The sequence below is a fragment of the Dermacentor silvarum genome, chromosome 1, assembly GCF_013339745.2.
Source record: "Dermacentor silvarum isolate Dsil-2018 chromosome 1, BIME_Dsil_1.4, whole genome shotgun sequence".
NCBI lineage: Eukaryota > Metazoa > Arthropoda > Arachnida > Ixodida > Ixodidae > Dermacentor > Dermacentor silvarum.
Window position 1 is genome coordinate 88,377,652 of NC_051154.1, and position 24,611 is coordinate 88,402,262.

The 24,611-nt window shown below is 45.8% G+C and overlaps 2 protein-coding genes across 2 annotated transcripts in view; both read left to right on the top strand.

The window, feature by feature from the left end:
- The window catches only part of LOC125946782 (uncharacterized), a 130,259-nt gene that overhangs the window by 46,184 nt on the left and 59,464 nt on the right, over positions 1-24,611 (top strand). The gene's annotated exons all lie outside the window — the stretch shown is intronic.
- On the top strand, positions 2,954-22,768 carry LOC119450020 (cytoplasmic dynein 2 intermediate chain 2-like). Its single transcript, XM_037713363.2, has 8 exons — positions 2,954-3,140; positions 3,795-3,925; positions 6,205-6,358; positions 11,502-11,606; positions 16,678-16,847; positions 17,286-17,488; positions 21,663-21,840; positions 22,584-22,768. The coding sequence occupies exons 2-7, from the start codon at positions 3,803-3,805 to the stop codon at positions 21,799-21,801; spliced, it is 894 nt and encodes a 297-aa protein (XP_037569291.1). The 5' UTR covers positions 2,954-3,140; positions 3,795-3,802; the 3' UTR covers positions 21,802-21,840; positions 22,584-22,768.

Consider the following 24,611-nt stretch of genomic DNA (forward strand, 5'->3'; position numbering starts at 1 on the left):
TCCTGAAGTCCGCTGTATATTGAAGAGTGCTAATAGAACGTGCCATTTTCAAGCGCCTGCGCATACATAACATTTAATTGTTTTCAGCTAAAAGTAATATGTTCTCCAAAGTATAGCTGCCCAGCGTTAGAAGACAAAGCGTCTAAAGAGATGGGAATAATAAACACGTCATCTCCGTTGATAGCTACATATTTTACTCCGTTAGGTTTCGTTGGTCCAGAAAGTACTGATGAGAAGAAATTACTTACATTGTGGCTTAGATTATTGTTCGAAGTTTCGGATAGTCTGAATATACCGTGGAACATGTGGTCTAGATATTTGCGCCAAGGCAACCTTGCAATAATCAATAAATGAATCATTTATTTATTGTGAATAATAATAATAATAATAATAATAATAATAATAATAATAATAATAATAATAATAATAATAATAATAATAATAATAATAATAATAATAATAATAATGAAGGCCGAGCTAGGGCAGTTTATTTTAAACTCAGCGTTGTAAGAAACCACAGTTGCGCCTTGCTTTCTCGCTTGCTCCGGTATCAAGTCGTGCAAGCACACACACACACACACGCACACACACACGCACACGCACACCTATATATAGTCGAGGACCAGCTGGCGTTCTTTAGCGTGCACCCAACGCATTGTATATATATATGAGTGTTTTTGCATTCTGTCCCCACCGGAACGCGACTACCGAGGCCGGGGAATTGAACTCGCGCCCTCATACCGCATCGGAACGCATGTGGTGGTGGGCTGTTTATTTTACGTGCCAGTTTAAGGTGCTCTACTGTGAAATCTTGTCCACCAACTTCTCTGACACATAGTGGCCATAAAAGCGGTTATACACGCTTTCGAACTCCCCCTTCTCTGAAAGAAGTGTTTTCGAAGTACCGTTAAATGGTTAGTTCCCAAGAATATGGCGAAGTTCTGCTCATTGTAAAGAGGCTATTAAAAGAACGGGGCTCTTTGACGTCAGCAAAAACAATGGGAAAGATTTTGTGCGGGAATTGGCGGAAGAATTTGGCGTTATATACCTGGCAAAAACAAAAGTCGACCAAACGTAGCAGTAGTTCTATGTATGAGTGATTGTGAAGGAAAATGTCCTTTGTAATTAATTTGCTAATTATAAATGATTTATTTTCCTTTTTTTGAACACAAACGTACGATCTCACAGAAATAAGATCTAACCGTGCGAATTTTAAACGACCCCCGCAAGGCATATCCATTGTGTCGCTTGGTTTCAAGTCACAATGCGTTCCGCAGGCTTGCTGATGCTGTGCTGACGTCTTAGGATGTTGTAAAGGTATGTTTAATATTATTCGCAAAAAATAATCTCAGTCGACGCGCGTACGACGCTCCCACAGATGTAAAACGACTGTAGAGCGCACTGAAGCTAAAGATGCGTCTGTGAATTTTTTCCCCGACATCCTTGGTCTCTGTTAATTTCAACGTTTGTGCTTTAAATATGAACAACGTCCGTCGTCATTTTTCCTTTGTGTCTCTAACATAATTATTCTCATTCAATATAAAACCCGGAGGGGAAAAGAAGGATTTCAGCAAGGCTCCAAGAAAAGGTGTTTCTCCGCCAATATCGGCACAGACTTCAGCGGCCACTTCTTACTTCTAATTAACAAAAAAAAAAAAGTTGAAGAAAATTAAGCCCGTGAGCGAAACAGTCATATAGATGTTAAAATAAGTGAGGAAGACAAAGAAATAATAATGCCTTGTGTGTTCATTAAGTGTGACGGCTACTCATCAGTGCAGGAAAAGTTGGGAATTTTTATTGTCTCAGTCTAAAACAACGCACTTGAGATTCCATGCTCAATTAGCAATAACGTGTGCCGACAGAGCGCACCTCTTGAGCAAGCTTAGCTTGTCAGACCAATAATGTCTGCTTGAAGAGAATGTGAACCAAAACACAAAATGCTCTTACAATAGAATTGGTCGTGTGATTGAATCCTAGCCAATCCTGATGCTGGGCATATCACTAGCGAAAGTGGCCGACCACTGGCAGAGATCACTTACGAACGAAAAGTTTTCTAAATTTGTTACCGGGCTCTTTGCGTAGTCTAGCCAGGACATGTTCATTCGGAGGGCTCCAAAACTATTTGATGCTCACTTATAACTTTCACGTCAAGGTGCACAAGTGACAGAAAACGCCAAAATTGAGATGTGACCTTTGCTACGCATATGCAAGCGGCAGCGCGAATACCTGACGAGCCGTGGTTTTATAAACGTCGCGAGCAGCGCACATTGTCTCTGTGCGAGTATGTTGCCTTGTAAGCTTCGAGAGGAATGAAATGTGTGTGTTGTGCCTGAAAGCCCAACTTCTGCCTTAACGTACTATATGACGGACTTGTAGAGACTGCTGACCGAAACCCTCCATTGCATGCTGCATTGAGCAACCAGTGCGACAACCATTATTTTGCTCCTCATTCCAGTGTCGGCCAAGCGCTTGTGTCTTTTCTAGCGCAGGACATTGGTCAAGTGCTCTGCTGTGTTCACTAAGAAGGCGATGTAAATGACAAAACTAGTTCAGTGGCGTCGATCAAGAGGACGTTTATTTAGAGCACGTTTTTCGAAACAATAATATTTGTATTTCAGTTTAACTTTTTACGAATGTTCACAGTTCAGTGCACGTCGACTTGATAACTAACTCCGGCCACTGCCGTGTGACATGTGTTGCGCGTATATAGGTGAGCGGAATCGACAAAGAGAAAGAGCCTTAGTAGTGCAAGAGCCGCGCGGTGCAGGTTTGGTTATGATTTTGGTTATATATACCACATCTTCCGTATCGTGAGCCCGAGGTATATACCTACGCGCCTTGCCATGGTGTTGTATGTCATGTTGCATATCGCTACTGCATATCGCATATCGTCTTTGCAAACTGCATATCGTCTTTGCAAACGCATATGGTGACGTCCTCCTTGACAATCATTTCTATCACGTGTGGAGTTGCTAATCACGATGAATGGTGCACACATGAAGCCGGGGTGATTCTCTGGAATCCCCACCGCTCACAAACTTCCAAACAGACCGGCGGCTTCCTCACCACGGACACCTGCGTCACCTGCGTCGCTTTTCACCCGCAGAGGGCGTCAGTTTTGGTTGCAGGCACAGTGCACGGTAAGTAGGCAGACGTACGCCTGTATTGCTCTCGCTCCCTTTTCCGCATCTTATCTCGTGCAAGAGACACATTGCCTAGTTTGGTTCGCATGAGCAGCGATGAAAGGCCATTTAATGCAGTCGACACCGTGGCACGTGAGATATGTTTGCATGCCATACACACCGGGTATCTTCAATAAAAACCGGACGTACCGCACACCTTAGTATGTGCATTTCAGAAATGGCAGCGCAAGGGTGCCTGCATGTCTCGTCGCGAAAAAGTAGCAAACCGCACACGTCGCTGTGTACATGTGGATCCACGGCTTTTCTTAATTTCTGGGCGTTCTCATCGTATCTAGGAATAATTTCGCCAAACTTATGAGAGCGCGATTCTCCAATCATTGCGCAAACGTAATGTTTCGTCAGTGGCTCGTAAGTAAAGTGTTTTCTCGTGAATTAGCATATGTGTCATAAATACGAGCATTTTGTATATTATGCACGCTGTCCCGGAGAAGTACTCACTCCTGAAGTCGGGGTAATTTATTTGCGGCCTACATGGTGAACAGTGCAAAGAACTGTTAGATGCGTTCTTATGTCGTTCAACACTCCTGTTTCCTTCATAATTTCCTGGAATACTCTTTTACTAGTGAAAAATATTGACTATTCATACTGCAGGCGACATCATGATCTGGGACATGCAAAACACAAGCGACCAATGGGCTTCATCTCCGATTGTGATGCATGACAATCATCGAGATTTGGTGAAATGCGTTGAGTGGATCGGAAACGCTGAAGAGTCGAACTGTGTAAGTTACCAGCAGCAAGATACAATTGATATACATTTATTTTGCACATATTTTAGAAAACCTATGCTCGTCAATCGAAATATTAAATCGCACAAGACTGAAAGCAAGGCTGATGCTCGCAACAGTAATTACATATCCCTTATGAAGTAGGCAACCTAGCTTTCGCACACCACCACATGTTCTTCAGCGCGCCACGTATTTGATACGTGGACGCGCTGGAACCGCAGCGGTGGCCTAGCGGTAAAGCATCCGCCTCGTATGCGGGAGGTTCAAATCCCGCTGCCGTCGGGAACCCATCGGTTTTTTTCTAATGGGTAGAGATTTTCCTTGCTATGGTGCTCGGCTCTTTTGGGGGTTCACATCTAGAAAGAGGGACCAATAGAGATTTCAGGAGTTGTCTCCGGGTGCCTCTTGTCCAACCACAGACGGCCTTGTTGAAAATCATCCGCCGTGGTTGTGGGAGGCAAGTGCTGCCGCCGGGTACCTACCGGTAAAATAGGTACAAGCGCGCTCCCGGCCTGGTGCTCGGCCATTATGGGACCTCAACGCTTGGAAAGGTGTGTTTGTCCTCAACCCGAAGGCGTCCCCACCTCAATAGGTGCTTTGGGCGCCACATGGGAAATGGCCACCATGGGAGCGGCCCAAAAATCACTTTTTTAGGGGCGAAGCTCCTTATAGCGGCACCCGTTCCGTCCCCGTCGTCGTAGTAGTAGTGTGTAACCAGTCTGAGAAAATGAGAAAAAAAAAAATCCGAAGTTGTGTCCGTAGCGCGGAATCGAACCAGGGACCCCTCGCTTCCGAGCGCGCGGCGTTAGCCCACTACGCCACGAAGCGCACATAGACACACGCACCACGATGGCAATAAATACCCAACATTAACGAAAGGCCGCGTTTCTAGCGCGTTTCTAACGCGTTTGTGCTAGCGCGTTACGGCCCGTGTAAGAAGCTGGTGTAAGACGCTGTGGCCTCTCCGCCTTACCTTCAACGCGTTTCGAACGCGCTGCCCAAAGCGGTGGCAAGTCAAGTTCAAGTCGAGGAGCGTTTATGAATACGGGGGGTATACTCTCTCAGCAGTTATGTGATGGCGTCGGCAAACGCGGTGCACGTTCCGGCATGTGTAAATGGCTGCGTAAGACGCTGTGGCCGCTCCCCCTTACTAGAGAGTACTGCACGTTTCTAACGCGTTTGTGCTAGCGTCCCCTTAAGCGGGAGATCCGATGATTCCCTCCGGAGCTTCGCCCACTCATAATCATTCACCACGTGGATATGCTGTGATTTTTTTGTTTTTTGTGCTCACGAGGGTTTCGACGGGAATTCAGGGCGCAGGCTCCTTTCCCAAGCGTATCACCCCTGAAGGAAGCCGAACGCCAGGCATGGGTACGCTTGGGCCCATTTGAAACAGTGGGTGCCCGGCGGCGGTGGGAATCGAACCCACAACCTCCCGCAGCCGAGGCGGGCGCTCTACCACTAGGTCTCTCTTGGTTCCTTGCTGGGAGCATGTACTATGCAGTTATCGGTGCACATTAAGTATCCATGCCGAAGAGCAGGCAGGTTGGAGACAGGAAAACAGGAAAGTGGTCTTTCAGGCAAGCCTCGTGCTCTTAAATGATGTCAGCTGAAAAAAGTCACCTTCATTGTTTTTTTAAAGAACTGACTATTACATGAATATTAAAAGTGAACGCTCTGAAGCATTGTCATCTCTTACGGATTCGCAAGGAAATCCACGAAGTCGTTCACGCTTTAGTCAAGGACTATAGCGATATTGCTGTTCGGAAGACAAAATAAGACAAAATTATTTGCTGTATGTCAGCTTCAGCGCAGGCAGAAATTCGGAGCAGGAAATTGAAGGTTGTTTTGAAAGCATTACGTTCAGAAAAGTGGACTTGGAGAGTACAAGCAGTATTACCAGGGCACATGTAACTGGTGTTATTGTTAAGTCTGGCGAGAAATTACACACACACACACACACACACACACGCACACGCACACGCACACGCACACGCACACGCACACGCACGCACACACACACGCACACGCACACGCACACGCACGCACATATCAGGGTGTGCGCGTGCTTTCTCCGGATTGGGCTTCTTGATCAAAGGCCTTGGAAGATTAGGTATGAGCTACTGCAGAAAAGCAAGCGGCTTGCAGTTGTTGTTGACCGCTGTCCATTATTTGGGGCTGCCAATTAATAAACACGTAAAATGAATTATTGTTTAACGCTGTGCCCATCTAATGACGAATTGTGACAATTATTTTTTGTGGCTCCTTTCAAGCTGCTAAGCTGTGGTTTAGACGGCATGATTATCCAATGGCGACATGATACTCGAAAGAGCCACCTAGAAGCCGTCAACTACTTCTTACTGCTAGCCGAAAACGTCCGACTCCACAAGCAGATTCCCAGCGGAGGAAGCGGAACACATGTCGGAGGTAAGTCATGGCTTTCTTTATTTACCAAGTGTTTGAGCTTATAATATACGAAAACGCATGTCGTTGTCGAAAAATAAGCGACTGCACAGACGTACTCGTATACATTTCCTGTTACCGGGGTTACCGCGTAATGAAAAGCGCAGAAAGCCGATTATCCGGAAATTTAATTGAACCCAAATTGCCATGTCTCATTACCTCTCTCTCTTTCTCTCATAAACTTAGTATCATCCATCTGTATTATACTTCTTATTTATATCTTGCGTGAGTGGGATCGTGTAAACTTACTTGAAGACAATGCAATGTCTTGGGCGAACACTAATTCTTGTATTCTGCGGGGAACATGCTTTTTAATTCACGTGGCAGGCAGCGTGTGTTGCTTGGCATTGCAGGCCCTGTATGCGTACAGTTAGAACACACAGTTATTTGTATTATAAGTAACTGTGAGGTGGATCATCACCGGCTTTATATGCGAACTAAAGCGGTTTTGCAGCCACAACTGCATTCTCTTATTCAGTTGCGACCACTTTCGTGTTGCTAATTTTTCCGAACGTTTTGCTGTTACTTTGCTAACAGCGCAGGAGCGGCACTCTCGAGTGTTATTAGCAACATTTTACTTACGAAAATGAAATCCGTTCTAATTCTCGGCTACTGTTTCGCTCGAGGGTCTTGTTCGCAATGGTCGTAGTCACGATGTCCGCCTACGTCGAAGAGAAAGGGGAAAAAGAAAAGGCTTGCCAGTTTTAGAAATTAACGCGACTCTGCTGTATTATTTTACGAGACAGAAAAAGTACCGCTCTGAACGTATACACTGCCATTATGAATGCCTTAGCACAGACCATATGCTTTTCGCAGTACTTACACGTTCAGCTGGTCACAGCGAGAGTGGCCCCCTTAAACGATCTGCTCAGCATGAGGCAACTATGAAGTCAGTGAAGTGCTACAAATAGATTCCGGTGGAAGCAATAGCAGCTTCCGCGTACACTTGTGCGTCGGCTTGCTCCTTCCTCTGTGCAGAGATCAAAGAGGAGGGAATGTGAATTTATCTTCTCTTCCTCATTATACACCGCCTCTTGCCTCCATCAACCAATCCTCACTAAGCTATGGACAAAACATTCACTAAAACCTCTCTGTCTGGTGTACGCCGTCCCTCCTCTTTGACAAACATTTGAAGAGGGTTCGCGTGTGTTTGTAAAGGAAAGTGCACGACGAAAAGGGGGACGGTGACGAAAGTAACGGAACAGCGGACGCTAGATCGCTCTCTCTGTCTTATTTCCTGAATGACACATCCATCAATGTATTCTTTGTCTATGTCGTGTATATCGTCTGTCCGAAGTAAACCACACTGCAGCTGCGCGTAAGAAATGTGCATCGTTCGGGACAGTCACAAGGTAGAATAGAAGATATGGTAGAATCTAACCTCAAGGGATCGGAGAGATATGTTCCAATAAACAGGAGTTCCGTTTACCGAGAAAGATGTGCAGGGGTGCAGCGATATATGTTATGCACCCTCTTAACACTGTTGTCAGAAACTGTTGAGTATTAAGAAGTGAATGTAGCAGCTAGCTAAGAAAAAAAAAAAAAGAAACAGAATACGACGAGGGGCTTAGCACTTATTCTGGAACCGGAACAGTCGCCGACCGATAATTCGGCCTCATCAGGGACCACCTACAAGACCATGTAAACGCAAGTCGAAGATAACGGATTCGCTAGAAGTTAAGTGACTTACATATTGCTAAAGTGGCAATAAAACGAATCGGACAAGAAAGAAAAAAAAAAAGGTTGCCAAACGCGTTGCTGCACGCACATATGCTTGCATGCGACCTGGTCAGTGTGTACATTGACTGTGCTGTCGATACAGATAGCCCAAACAATACATGGTTAATGAATGCACAAAGTCTGCATCCTCTGTCAACTTGAACAGAGGTCGGTCGCTCTCCGATAGCCTCCGATAGCCGTATCACAGCGGTTTTTCTTGCAACAGTCACTTTCCGGACTTTTCCTCGCTTCATTGCCGCCTTCGTTGGCGAATGCATCGAGGATGGAAGCGTCGCTATTTAAAAAAAGAAAACAGGGGCGCTATAACGTAAAATGATTCCAAACTGTTTTGATTCCAATTCCTGCAATCAGCTTCCACGATTGGTCAAAATATTTTCGGGCCACTCCCAACTTCGCCTGTCTGTCACACGACGTCACGAAAACCGCGATAGCTCTCCATCTGATATAACGTGTACACACTGATTATGCATGATTAAACCGCACAAAAAAATAATCACTCCTGATTCGACGCCTTTTCACCATTAGCCCTTTGCTATTGGTCCAATGTTTTCTGGCTACGCCCACTTCGCCTGTCTGTCACGCGACCTCACAAAACCGTGAAAACTCACCACGTCAAAGTGACGTGTGCGCGAAAAAAATGCATTAATATGCCGAACAAAACTGAAAAATTTTCTGAATAGCCACAGACTGCCCCGTTCCGAAAGGAATAGAAGATGGCTGCCCGACGATCGCTCTGGCCCTCGCTACTTGCACCTGCCGGTGAGCATGTATTTATTTGCGCATGATAAACCTTTTTTCGTGGCAGTAAAACGTTATCGAGCCCTTTCGGCATGCATACGACATCGCTCTGCCAACTTTTCCTGGCTGAGGATCCGTTTTAGCGTCAGTCTTATCCTTCCGTTGCACGCCGCCGCGATTTTCGACCAGCCACCGCAAGCTAAGTAAGGCGAAGCGTACCAATCGGAGAAGCCGGCACCACCCTTTTTATGTGGTTATCTATTTTCACTGTGCTGGCTCGGCCCCATCGAAATCCTCTCCACTAGAGCGTGCTCCTCGCCTCTTGTCAGCCAATTAAATAAGAAAAACGGCTGAGTGTAGACAATGTTATTGGTTTTGAAAGCGAACAAAGGTGACCAATAAACAAGGAGAGTGTTTGATTGGGTTGTTCAGACAACGCTGCGGGTCACCGCCCGATGCTTGCATCGGTGATTACGTAAATTTGACGTCAGGAGTTTGGAATCAAAACAGTTTGGAATCAATTTACGTTATAGCGCCCCAGATCCTGATTCTTCAGAAAAAAACATTTTTTTACAGCTTGATTCTGTAGTTGCGTTGATAGGAAGTTAAGAACATTTTGGTTCTGTTTAACGAAAGTTTTTTTTTTTTAACATTGTTTGAATACAAATCCAGCCATGAAAGACTTATTCCGTTTAACCGGCATTTCTGTTTAAGCTATATCTGTTTACCGAGATTCTACTGTAGTGATATACTGTTGAAAAGATAGTACGAAGAAAAAAGAATGAAAAACGAGAGGCGAAAAAAAAAAACGCTTTGAAAACGTGAAAAGAAAAAGAAAGCCGATAAGAGAGAGAGAGAGAGATTTTATTGCACAGTTTATCAAGGGAGAAACGCGACCGGATCAGTGAGGCGCTGAGCCGTGCTCCCTCAAGGGCTGCAGAAGATAGCGTCAACCTTTCCCTTTCCTCAAGAACCACTTACTACGGATCAGTGACACATTGAAACCGCGGCAGAAATTACACCACTCATTGCGAAATACAGGCACCGAAATGTGATAAAGCATGCTAGAGTGTTTGTGTCTTACTAAGTAGACACAATTGCGACACCACATGACCGCTGGCTCCCTTTCGTGACGGACAAGACAAACAAAAACAAACAAGAACGAAGCAATAACAAGAACAAAAATACCATGTCAACATATTTATCCGAGTCGGAAAAAAAATAGAAGATCGAAATTGGAAATTTCGGCTCGAAATAAGACACGAATTCAAAATCGGGCGACCTTTCCTTTCAAGTTTTCTTCTCCCATTGTTTCCAGTCAGTGCTGAGGTTTCTTTTCGTCCCCTCTCGGTTATTTTTTTTTATTATTATTTTCTTGTCATTTCTCTTTCATCATGTTCGCATTCATTTCTCTCTTCCCACAGATCGATTATCTTTATTCCTTCATAGCTCATGGTTGAGCATGTGACAGCATTTTTTTTCCTTTTACGTCCAAATTAGAGCACTGCACGGGCCGATTTTTTCAGCCCGGGCCCGGCCTGGGCCCGTTTTTACGTTGGGCGGCCCGGCCTGCCCGAGCCCGATCAAAACTTTTATGGCGAGACCCGGGCCCGGCCCGGGCCCGGACATAATCTACGTTACCCGCCCGGCCCGGCCCGCCACCCCTTTACCTTAGGCCCGAGCCCGGCCCGAGCCCGACTCGAAACCGGCCCGAACCCGGCCCGAGACCGAAAAATAATGTTTTTCAGAGTTGAGACGCCCGAGAATAACTCGCTACACGTTACATGCACACCACCAGAAAGCCCGAGCCCGGCCCGGGCCCGTGAAGAAACTGTTCTACCCGGCCCGGCCCGGCCCGTAGGCCGGGCCGGGCCGGGTAGAACAGTTTTTTCGGGCCGGCTCGTAGGCCGGCCCGAGCCCGTGCAGTGCTCTAGTCCAAATTGCTGACTGACTGCCTTAAGAACAGACTTGAGTGATCAAGATTTCTAGTGACATGGCATCAACTCTTCGCTCACTGCGGCATGCCTTCCTTAAGCTTATGACTGTACAGTGCTAGTTAAGTAACAGACCACAACGTAGTTGATTTTTTACTTTATAAATTACAAATGTATACAGTGAGTCTTCTTCGTTCTCCACCTGTGGCAAGCCGTGATAATTGCGGCCGCTACTGCTCCGCGTGCTCGCCACCTCTGCCCAAGTTACAGATCGCAGGCCCATAGGCCAGCGACGCCAACTATCGGGAGACTGGCGCCTGCCGGGCACTGAGCTTCAACAACGACGTGAGGCGGACGCGTAATCGACTAATCCGACAGATCCGCGGGAAGCGGTTCGGCGGATTAAGAAAAACAAGCCACCTAAACTGCCTTCTGCTGCTAGACTGCCTTTAGCACCGCCGCCCGTCTGTTTCCGTCAACGTCATGTTGGGAAAACTCGCGTCCGCGGAGAAAACAAGTCGGGCAGGGCCTCCTGTAAACGTGCTGCGCGACCCAAGCCGGTGCTCGGAAGCGAGCAACGGAGTCCTCCTTACAGGGAGTTCTTTGCAGAACGTTTCAGACGGGGGAGACGGCGGCAGCTGCTACTTTGCATCTAGCGAAGAGCACTCGCTTATTGAGCCTCGTTTCTCTTTCAGTGACGTCGCTTGCCAGAAACCATTTTGATGATGCCGTCTTCGTGATGGGAACTGAAGGAGGCGGAGTTCTTCAAGGATCGCTCAGTCTATCGCGGCCGATAGCATGTAAGATTTTTCGCATACAGCATGTACACCATTCCAGTGCGAGGCCTCTGGGCGCAGCAATTTTCAGCGTTGTGGTCCCTGAGAGAGCAACTTTGTTGTTGTATGCGGCCGGCGCAAGCTCATTTTGCATACGCCACATCTGCCTCCAGTGCTCATGTGTTTGCGGATGTGAAGTAACGATAGAACGTACTTATAGGACAGGTGTTATATACAATAGGTGTGTATATAATGCCTTTCTTTCTTTATTTTTTTTCTTTCTTTCCTTCCTTCCGTCCTTGCTTTCTTTCTTCTTCATCCGGTTTTCACCTTCTACACTTTTTATTTTCTTCCTTTTTTTTTAACGAGGAGACATTCTGTGGCTAATTCCCCTGGAGGCTTCTTGTAAATTGTAACAAATATGAAAGGAAATTAATGCCGCCGCGGGATTGGGTCGCAAGCATGAAAGAAAAGTGTCTAGGAACTGGTTGGACTATGCCGCTAAAGTGAGTGATTTTGCTGGTTACGACTACACCGCGCAGAGACAAAAAAATTTCTAAAATACGTTGCCTTATGTCGCCTAGCTGTCTCGTGACGCACCGCATATGGCGGTGATGCGGTACAAGTGGTTAAAGTTTTTAAAACTAGGGCCTAGATTTTCAAACTTGTTCTCATAAAGCGCTGGCGCCTTGTGACAGCAAACAGGGAAGGTACCAGCCAATGATGATTCGTACGAATGACAGAGGCTTTTCAAAAGCGGGCCTGATTTTGCTGAAAATTACACAACTTTCTTAACAAAACATCGTTTTATGCATTGAAGCACAAAAGTAACTGGAACGCCAATGTATTTCTCCGCAAAGTTCGGGAATTATCTCGAAACTGGTTTCATCCTGAGAATTCGTTCCAATTGGATCCGCCTTGCGAACTCCACGGCTAGAATTTGGAATTTGCAATATGGGCCATAAGGTAACTAGTTAAAAACTTAATTAGTGGATTTTTGTTAATTAGTCGAATATGCAGTTCAATTTTTTGTGCAAGTAATGTCCGCCTCTTCGAGTAGACCAGCTCATGAACTAGAATTGTGCTGTCTGCCGCAGGCAACTTGCAAAATTTTTTGAAAGTGTTCGCTGAAACACCCGGTATATTGACAAAACGAGTAGTTCGGAAACCATCAAAGGGAAAAATGCTTCATGAATGAACATGTCAATACATTCTCTGAATATCTTTGCTGAACGCACTATTTCGGTAAACACATTGTTTGTCCTTACTTTGCTTCGAGATTTTTTTTTTCACCTCGTCCTGCCACTGGCTCAAACCGTCTAGTTAGCACAGATGGTACAACGGCTCCCGGTCTAGCGGTAGTCGCGGTCTCGGGCAGATTTATTGTCAACTATGAAGTTTGGTTGTGGAGAAGCCTATATCTCTTGTAAGTTTCCGTTTGTAACATTCTGTAACAGGCAACTGGATTAATTTTCCCCATTTCATTAAGATTCGCTCAGCTTACTTCGTCAGCGATGAAAACAGGCCTAAAATTAGGCGTAAAACGTGCGTCATCGATTCGTTCGTCAGGAAAATACATTACAATACCCAGCAAGCACCCTTGTTTGAACACGCACTGACCCCATTGTGGAATCATCTGCATAATTTTTTTTTTTTTGGATACAGCAAGTGCACCATATTTTTTAGCAGCTTTGAAAACGCTGAAATGGTATAGCAAGTACCCACTCCCTTATCCGAAGCGAATAAGATACGCGATATTCCAAGTGAGAAAATACCACCAGCATATCTCACCTGCGATGCTCAAACTGCATCACCTGTGTAACTCTCTTTTCTTTCTTGTCCCTCTCTCTATTTTGTTATTGCACATCGGCGCGCTGTGCAAACGGCGTTTTTTTTTTTTTTTTTTTTTTTTTATGAACAAAGCGTCTGTCAAGTCGCATTCAGCTTTTAGATTAGCAGCCGCCCACGCTATCAACTTATATTTTTATATAAACTTTTTGTACACTTGCGTAGTTATGTTGTCTTGTATATAATAAAATCACACTTTACTATATATAGGACAATCCTTGTAATGTATATCAAACCTTCACTTAATTATAAAAGAGTTGATGTATTCTTTATTATAGTAAATTTTGTATTTTTCCTGCTTTCTTTGTGCAAAATTATCACATTGTTTCTATTTTGTTGCAAGGCAATGCCTTTTGTTAACACAATGTGCGTATTTCGTAATTGACATACATTTATATATATATATATATATATATATATATATATATATATATATATATTGCAATCTAATATTCTGGTTTTGTATTTACTTTAGTTATGCCAAATTGGTATACATGCGAACTGAAACTTGTGTACTTATACAATGTATTTATATGTGTTTGTTTTTGGCTGCCAAAGATAGGGGCAAGCACCATGTCAAGCTGCTACTTAGCAGCTTTTTGTTCTTGTCCTCGCATTCGTTATGTGCAGATGCTGTAATGAATGCCAAATAAATTGATTGAATGATTCGTTGATTGATTGATTGATATGACTGAATTTTTGCCATAAAAGCGCTCTAGCGCCCATCTAAATTTTTCTTGCATTGATACATAAGTTTCTGGTGGGCTCTGCGTCGCCTCTCTACCAGCTAACAGCATCTTGATGACTTCAGTCATGAAGAGGCTGTCCTAAAAACGCTCGGTAAATTTCTCGTGCACTCGTGATTGCGTGTGCGAAGGGTCATACATATCTGTGCAAAAGGATCGGTCGTACTAGGTCTGGCCCCAACGAAAAGGTCCTCCTCTTTTGATGGAGTACACTCAAATGCTTCGACTGCTTTTCAATATGCTTGGCACTCGTAGATGCAGAAACGCATATACGTATAGACGTACTTTTAAAGAATTTGTTGCTGGACCTGCTTTCGCTATGCATGTAAATGTTGGTGCTCTTTGGCCACTCCTGGCCATTGCGCCATTAAGCGCCACATATAATCCTACATATACATCCATGCGCGCACACACGTGCGCTTGCACGCGAATGAATTATCTGGTGCAAATATCCTTACCTCACAAGCAAAGTTGCGAACACGCTAGTGTGCTGAAAATATATTATTGTATTCAGCTTGGTGGAGGCTGCTGCGCCAAAAATTTCCTAGATTGCCATGGAGCATGCTTAGGCCACCCACCGCATTTTGCTTTGTACCAACCGCAATAGGTAGTCCAAGTTCATTGGATACTGAGGAAAGAGCGCACTTACCTATTCGGGACAGTTCGTACAATTTTGGCTCTCATACGTCCTGCGGCACTCCGCGATATTTACCCCCATTAAGTTAACGCTACTTAACTCGAAATTTCCGCGATGACACACGCACTGAAGTAAATCGCTGTGTTTGACTTGTCGGTGAAGTTAATGAGTGACGTCGCTGGAATCCAGCGCTGGAATTGAACTGTAGCGAACTCGATCACATGTTCGCTACACCTGCAAACACTAAACTAAACTGCTCGGATACCGGTCGGGCGGGCCTGCCCTGGCGTGGACAGGCTTATAGTCTATTTGAACTTTCCTAGAGGCTGTGGCTCTGCACGAAATAATACGACTTAAACATTTCTCTGCATTTTTATTGGCGCGTTCTTTGAAGGAAGTAAAAGCGTATAGCCATTAGTTACTTGTGCACTTCAATTCATGCATCGCGGTCACCCGAGAAAGATAAACAAGTACACGTTTCAATACTGTTCTCGAATCATCACTTTTTTATTGCTCGCGGGAAATGAGGCAATTTTATGGACCCCCTTAAGTTCAAACTTCGTGTACTTTCGACCAAATAATTCAGCCACAAATTGAATAAGAGGCTATAGATTATGTGCCTTCGAATGCGTTATAGTTTGTTGCCCGTACCTATTATATATTCACGAGGAACTGTGCCTTGGTGCTTAATTCATGCTCGCGGCTTCTAGAGGCGATAATTTCTTATGTACTAATTCTCTTTGTTATTTTGCTAAACTTGAGGGGGTTTACGCCCCAAAGCCCATGCACAGTGAGCTATGGCTGACGCCGCGGTGGCCGGCACGGGATTAATATTGACAATCTGGCCAATACCTACGTGAACGAGCGTTTTGGCAATCCTTCCTATCAAAAATGGTGCCGTTATGGCGAGGAATCGAACCCCGAAACTTTCTGCTCAACAATCAAATACCGTAGCCACTGAGTCACTGCGGTGGTATCCTGTTAAACAATCAATAAAATGAGTAAATAGAAGCAAAGGTATTGCGAAATAACCACAAGCCACGTGTACAGGTGCGAAAACAAGGCAGTTTATGTTAGTGAAATACGAAACAGAATAATTAAATATAATCTGTTACAGATAGCGCAATTTAGCTGGGTTATTTGAAAGAGCTGACATTACTTGCACGCCAAACCGCACTGTGATTTTAGCTTGGTAACAAAGTCTCGCTAATGAACTTGTGAAGAAATAGTGTAAAAAATTTCAGCACTGTGATATTCTTACCAGCACTGTGAAAAAATGCAGTGCTGATGAGTGTTAACTGGAACAATTTCCCCTCGTATTTTAAAGACGCATTTAGCGAAACTGCTGCTATAAGCACAGAATTTCTGCTAAATGGATACTTTATTTCTGCCAATCTTCAGTTCCAAAACTGAAGACTTTATGGTGCATGTCCCGAAATTCGGACATCCACCATAAAGTGAAGGATTACAAAGTTAATTCAGGGAAACTGTTCATTATCTAACATCACAGTGCGTTTTGTCATGAAAGTAATGTCGCGACCTCTTCAAGTAGTCCAGCTAATGCGAGAGAATTGTGCGACATATTCCCCGAGAAATTCGTTAATAACTTTGTGTCCGCTAGAAAACTCACCTTGTATATAATCAGAGATGTAAGAGCGAATCAACAAAAATTCCAACAGTTGTAGCAGCCCCTTATTCCAGAATTCGAGACTCTCAGCTTGGACACAAAATGCGTTGTATTGTTTCTGTTTCCCGAGAAGCAATGACAAAAAATTGTGAACTGAATACACCGCATTTCTAGTGTGTTAACAGATATTCTGCAAGGGATGCGCCAACAATTGGTTGCCTCGATTCTTCGTTACAGCACTAGTCGAGGGCCACACGTCGCTGGAGCGCACCTACAGCTGTCCTGTCGTGGCACGATTCCCTCCCCACCGTGGTCACACGCTCGACGTCCACTCGTCTCCCTTCGAGAGGAATGTGTTTGCGTCTGGCGGCATCGACAGAGAAGTCAAAGTGTTCAGCTTGCTGCAGGTAATCCTACATGGTGTCAAGCTAGACCCTAAACCCTGCCGAGGGTTTCTATATAGGATACATTCTTCAGTGTTTTCATATTGTCCGAATATTTCTCGCGAGGGTGTGGCCAAAACATCTCAAAAGAGAATTATGTTGAAAACTGAAACAGTCGTTTCTCTTGCGAACCTTGCTGCAAGGTCTCAGCTTACTGAAATAACTGACTTAAAAAAAAAATGGGTGAACAATTACCCACTGACGTCAAGTAATTTTGGCTCAATGAGAGTACTTGAAGTGTCACCGACAGTCGTTCTGGTTTTAGGGACGTAAAAGGACCTACATAACGCGGTCCTCTTAACGTGCGACGCCCGCTGCGAACGAATGCGAAGTTCAGCGTACTGTACCGTACCGAAATGAAGCAACGGAAAACAAACAGCTTGGTGCATACTCTGATCGCAGCTGGAGCCGGTGCTGACCATTCCACTTCCAGAGGCGGCCACTAGGGTCCGTTGGTCTCCTTCGCAGCCGACTCTGCTGACGGCGCTTCAGGGCGACGGCCGCCTTGGCTTCTACGACCTGCGTCGCACCACAGCTCCCGTGGCGGAATTTACACTGAACGCTGAACGTGGCGCTGGCACAAGTCTCGAGTACTGTGCGCGCAGGTAACGCGATAAATCACTACTCTAAAGATGTTTCGCTCTCTCGAACGCCGACGCAGTTTCCGTTCTGGCAGGCGCATGGCCGCAGACGCCTGTCCGCAGATTAGGTCTGACCGCGACGTGCTTTGAGATGTAAAAGAGGCTGAGCTAGACAACATGGAAAGAATAGTGAAACAAGACAGAGGAACCGGAGTTTGTCTTCATTGCCTTCCAAGCGCTTTCGGTGCCTCGCACGGGATACTCCAGAACACATTCGGCATAAAATCAATTTCTATGGCCGTGCGTGTTAGAGATTTTCTTGTGTCGCGCTTTAAAGAGCCGACTTTTTTGTGTGTGGGCCTGAAAGGCGACGCTTTCGACTACTTCTTCTACGTGCGGACGAGTGCTTACTCTGGGCAAATGTCAAGTTAGCATATTTTTTCGCTGTATGTAGGCCCTTACAATTATATAGAGTCTAGCGGACACATGTTATTTTGTAAAATGTCGTTAAAACGAGCATTCGTCGGTAAACGGCAAAGCCTCGACTGCAGTGCATCCAGCTCAAAACATTTTGCAGAAGAATTCGTCGGTAAACGGCAAAGCCTCGACTGCAGTGCATCCAGCTCAAAACATTTTGCAGAAGCTCCTATCAGCAGTACAGAATGGCACTGTTAATTTCAATAGAAATGCTAGTATCAGGCCACACTGCAATATATACAGTAAACTGATTGAAAAAGTCTCAACTAGAGTGCAACGGGGACAATTCTGACATCCAGGTGCAGACGGGCTTAAAAAACAGACAGCACTAATTTAACTATACAGGGTTCTCAAAGTTAAATTATCAGTATCTTTATTTTTATTAAAAGCCTATGCAGCCGTCATTTGCCTTTACGTCAACAGATTCAGAATTGTACAGAATATTTCACCGCACAGCATAGATATGGCATGTGTACGCATTTTAAGTAGTGCGTGCAACTCATTTCTGCTTCACTTACGCCGGTGCAAACAGGAAGCGGCCTTGTACCTCACAGAATCTCGAATGATCGGTGTACTAGTGATGCAGGAATGAACTCCGGTCTTGTTCAATACATAGTGCACATAATCAATTTCTCAGGACGCGTGAACTCCGACGAGAACTGTCAGCGCCTGCAACAAGAGTTTACTTACGCTGTACTGCGCACAGCAGTAATCCATGCTTGTCGGCTGTCTGTTTCGTGCATTCTGTTGCGAATCGGTGGAATTTCACTGCTGTCATCAGCCCTTCGTGAGTACATTGCTGGTTTGGGATTCCACAACACAACAGCAACTACCAGCCTTCCGTAATTGCTGGTTTGGGATTCAACAACACAACAGTAACTACCAGCCTTCCGTAGGGGCGCAATCGCAAACAAGAGACGTTTCGCGCGCAGACCGAGCCAAATCGGTCTCGGACCGATTTTTTCGCCATGGCGAAGAGGAAACGCGGCGGAAAGTTGTTCTGCTCGACTGGAAGCTACACTAGCATGTAAACATCCGGTCGTAAAATTGAACAAGGCACCAAAAGTGATCGACGCGATCAAGAACCACCCCTTGCTCTACGACAAGAGTTGTGCTAAAACGCACTGTCAGCAATACTCGCGATAGTATCCAACGTCGCGCGACCGGAGGTGCGGCAACGAAGCCTTGGCGTGACCCAACTTCTAACACTTTAGCAAAGCCAGGCGAACCCACCACCGCCGTTTCCGAGGTGTCCGCGTCTTCCGTTATTCCTTGTCCATTTCTAGAAAACAAGTAGGTAGAAGTATAAAAGCCCTTTCTTCTCCCACTTCCATGGCAGACAATAGTTAGGCAGATCTCTCGTTGGCGCTCCATAATTCGTGCACGTGCACGGTATGTTGCAGAAGTCGCGGGGTGCTTTTCTCGTCGCGACGATAGATTGGGGGCGTAGGTTTTACGTAGGACGCGCAGGCTTCGGCGAGCCCCAACACAAGGGCCAGCCCGGGTTTTAGCTTTGGTGTTCCCGTTGCCGCTTTGGTGTTCTTTGAGGCGCCGACAATAATACGAAATGATGAAATGTTATTAGAACTTGTAAATAAAAGCTATTAAAGAAATATAATCACGCCTAGGCACCAACCTGTGACTCAGCGCTACCGCGCCCCTGTGAGGAGAATTACGGAACGCCAACGAGGAATTTATTGAAGGTCGCAGATGACATGCGAAGTTGCGCAAAATGATCACTTTTGATCACGGTTGGGTCAATGAATGAACATACCGCTCGAAATGCGATAATGAGCGCCACTACGCTGACAAACGTACGCAGACTAGATGGATGTGGACGAAAGCGGCAGCGGCGGCCGCGGCGGTAGCAAAACAAATGTGAACAACTTGGACATGGGCGGAAAAGATTTTCCGGCCGCTTTGGCCTTTCCGCCCTCTTGCCGCTTCCCAAGTGTGAACGTAGCCTTCATCTAAAATGCAGCTGCCGCATTTGTTGCTTCAGAATGCGGCCGCATTGCGGCGGCCGCCACATTCTCGCCCAAAACCTCACAGAGTGTCAAAGCCTTGACAAACACCGTGACAGTTTTTTTCCATATGCAAACATGATTCGTTGTAAATTACCAACCCAAACAGAAGCGCCCAGGAATGAAATTGGGATAGTAGCACCGGTTTCTTGTATTATGTCAGTGCGAAGCGACGAGAACAAAGGGTGGGTGAGTGGGGGCGGGGGGGGGGGGGGGGGTTGCGCAAAAAATTTCGGGGGGGGGGGGGTTGAACCCCCCCCCCCCCCCCCTGGCTACGCCCCTGCCCTCTCAGATCGCAGTCGGTCTCACGTTCGCATTGCTTGACTCCGTCGTCAATTATTAACCGTGCCGTCATTTACCTATTAGAGTGGTTACTTTGTGACATGTTCTCACAATTGTTATTGTTACATCGAAGCTGTTGGACGGTTTGGTGCCCGTTGTAGTCATGACAAATTTTTAAGGATATACTTCGATACGCGCACATTGCTAAACACATGACAGAAACTGCCTGCACTTCTTTATTTGATATACGCAGAGCTGTCTATTCTTGCCATATTCCGCCATATTGGTGTTGAACCTGACATAACGTCAATATTACTCCTACGTTGGAAGAAATAAAATTGGTTGATATATATATATATATATATATATATATATGTATATATTTATTTATTTATTTATTTATTTATTTATTTATTTAAAGGAAGTAGTTCCTCGGAACCGGTGTTTAATTCATAATTTGAAAAAAGTGCAGGCGCACGTAGAAAAGCAAAAACAAACATTTATCTTCGACATTGCGGCTCCTTCACTAAGGCTGATGAAGGCCGGACCCAGGCCGAAACGTCAAAATTACATCTTTGATTTTGTTTTCCTACGTGCGCCCACACGTTCCTCAAATTATATATATATATATATATATATATATATGTATGTATAGTGAAGTCATAATGGAAAGGCAGGGCCAGGCCACTCCCGATGCACTAGGAAAGGCGGAAAGAGGATTAAAATATGAGAAGGAGGAGAGTATAGTTCACATTTTGCACTATTCACACAATCAAACGCTCATCGTTGAGTCAATCACAAGCGGTCATAAGGCTGGTGCATTTCAAGAACCGCAGCAACGCTTTTGTGGTTTTGTACATGGTAAACACACGAGCCCACGGTCCCAAGACCTCTTATGTGAAAGGCCTGTCATCTAAGTGCCCTGCCCCTGACTATATGCGAAGGGCAATCCGTTCACCTTCGTATGTTGGGGAGTCGCACAGGAGATGTTTCATCGTATATTTTGTGCCACATGCACTTCCCATATAGATTGTATAAGAGTCAGGGGCCCGAATTCGCGAAGCTTTTAGATCGTATATGAACTGTTCACCACTGGCACGCGCTGTACAGCTTCGCTACCATACGTACACTAGACAAATTTGGCGGCGCTCGGTTCTTACGGACCGCTCTTGCGTATATGTTTCGTGAATCGGGGCCAAGAAGGTGTCCTCTGCTTCGCCAAACCACTGCCTTCTCGAGTGAAACCACTCTTTCGATTTATGATCACTGGAAGCACATAAAAGGGTGCGTCTGCGAACATTCTCTTTCTTTGCGGATTATACTGTCGGCAGATGTGTCGTTGTAAGAAGTAGAACCACGTTTGCTTTGGAAATGAGTGCGTGGAGTAAGCGTTCGCGTGGGTTTTCCGTGTGCAGCCCAGACCTGCTCTTCGTTGGTCGCGGGCCCGGCAACACGCAAGTCTGGCAGCTGGGTTCCAAGTTGGTGGCGGCCGGCGAAGTAAACCAGAGCGACCTCATCAGGGATGTGGCCAATGGCACCTTTGCTCCCGAGTAGCCCGCAGCCCGGGTCGATAGCCATCACCCAAGATCGGCTGTACGTGTGTGTATGTATGGTTTGGTATTAACGTGTGTCGCAGGTTACTGCGCTTCATATCCAATGTGCTGAAAAGCTTTAGCCGATAAACGACGACGTGAGAAAGAGGTATTTAGCCCATTTGTAGAGAAAGAAAAGTAAGGCTGGTTATTCAATCACCTCAGAAATATCCTTTAAAAAATCCATGTTGTTTTGAGCGTTAGGAACAATTTAGTCAGATGGAGCACGGTCTTTTGGAATGACGGGTGGTAGGTGCTGTGAATGGTAAGTTAAGTGAATAGTAGTTAAGTTTCCTCACTGCAAGAAGTCGTTTCGCAGCTTGCTGGTTGATATTATAACAATCAGCAGGATGCTATCGTCCTCTCACGCATTCCTGGCAAACACCGGCGAAAAGCTGGGGCATTCCAGTTAAGAAGTAAAGAGATCAATCAATCCTGCTTATACGCGGCTAATCGGGGCATGTTGAACGGCAAGACAAAAAATAACGGCTCCGCTGCGCTTTGTGGCCCACAGGTTTTGATCCGCCATTTCGGCAGGAAACGTGCGCTGTGTTCCTGCAGAGTTCAGTTTGGTATGAGCTCGTCTCATCACTCTGCGAGAATGCATGCATGAAAGCGGTGAGAAGCGAAATGCCGACGGCTCTTTTGACAGAAGCCGCGCAAAATTAGTTGCAGTGAGCGGCGTGCCGTGCCGTGGCGTTTCCTTTCACCTCAATGTTCTGTTTTCTTTATTCATATTCGCAGCTGTCCAGTGAACTTTGTTCGCTCACGGAAACGAGAGTGGAGGTGCACCTTTCATCGAGATCGACGTTTCATTGAGAACGACATGAAAGAAGGAAGTACACAAATGATACTTCACTTTCGCTCCGCACGCGGCTAGAAAAATTATCCAAAGAAAGGGTTGCTAACTAAAGGAATAAACCGCACTGTGTCCCAGATGACGTCCTGACTGTATGCGGTTAGGGTGCCTCAACCATTGAGGCACCTTATATGTGTTGTTTATTCGAGCTACGATGGACATCGTCATCATCTCGCAAAGGAGGCCTCCGGCGAGGCGAGTTTCCTGGAAATATACTATATGCCAAGTTTACATTCGCAAACGTTCACGCAGCAAAGCTTTGAAAACTCGTGGTTTTACGCGTGTGTGATACAAGGTTTCCTAACACCGTGGCTGTGAAGGGGCATCGAATGGGGCATAGGGGGCAAAGGGGCGTAATGGTGACTGGCATGCCATGACACTCCCCGCCAAGATTGGAGGGCCATTATTCTCCAACAGCCCTCGGTAGATATTTTGTTTTTTTAATCTTTATTTATTCTTTCTTTCTTTCTTTAATTAGTTATTTTTTGTTTGACAATATCTTTATTTTCAGCGCTTTCGGTTTCTCGTAGAGAGGTGGAAAGCGCGACGTCATAAGGGGGGGGGGGGGGATGTCGTTACGAGCCTGGCGTTGATTACGTGTCTTATCGATCTTGTACGACTCAGGATTCCTGCATCATACTCTGTTCGAGTGCTTTTGAAACTCGTACACCGCAATGTTAAAAAAAAATCCCAGTTTCGCCCGAAAGGCGAAGCATCGATTGCGATAGCAAATTAGTATAGAGCTATACGAAGCAAGGACAGTAGTTTAATGGGCCGTATAAAGTTGTAAACATTCGTTCACTAACTGAATAGACAAGCACGGTGTCACGCGCGCACAGGTAAACATGAACACATCTCGCTCGATGACCGTGGAAACTCGCTGTGAAAACGCCGGAGCGAGAAAGCGCGCCAGCAGCAGCGGGCAAATTCACCTTCGCGCAGATTCTCGTCTCGCACGCGAACTAAACATCGAAATCACAGCGCATACGAAGCTACCCGCACTCGGCGCATGCACTTTGTCCCCATCGCAGATTGCTTTGAAGATGAGGCCCGCGCGGGCGCGCACTTCGCCCACATCGCAGATCGCTTTCAAGATAATGCGCCCGCGCAGCCGCGCTGTGAGCAGCAGCCGACGCAAGAAGACCGCGCGCTTCCGGCCTGCCTTCCTCCCTCGCGTGCGCTACATTGAGCCGCGATTACCGGCTCACCCTAGTACGCTTTCACTCACACACACAGCGTACGGCGCGCGGCGACGATTTTATCGCCGTTGGACTTTATACGGAACCTCACGGCGACGGCAGAAGTGCGCTTGGAGCGTCCATATAATTGCTAGCGCAATAAAGCAGGAGTTATATATTAGGCGCTCGTCCGTTCAGCGTTGCGATTCATAGCTGATTCCCGGGAAGAGATCATACTCGCAGTGTTCCGAAGAAAATGTCATCAAACTTTTGATGTACTTCTTTAAGTGCAAACGTGCCAGAGAGCTGCCGTCGCTGCCTGACTATAGCCAGCTGTACAGCTTTTCTTTTTTTTCTTCTTTTTTTGCTGTGTTTTAGCATAGACTGGCGATTCTGAAGTCACTCTCGATAAACGATGCATTCTTTCTCATCAGCGGGCATCCCACGAATATGGCTAACAGCGCAGACGGCCGGACAAGAGACAGAGGAAATGGCGGAGTGTTCGTCTTGAGGTACACTCCTCTGGCCTGCTGCTCTGCGATGGGGGAGTGTGAAGAGGAGAGAAATAGAGTTGTGAGGGCTGACGATGTGCACAGAGGGCGTGAAGAAATAGTCACTTGACAGATCGACATACCACAGCCACGAGTTAAGACCCGTGCTGCATAAGAAAGTAATGCTCAGATAGATCTGCAACTCCATTAAGAGTTTGGACAATGTTCCAGTAGGACGTCTTTA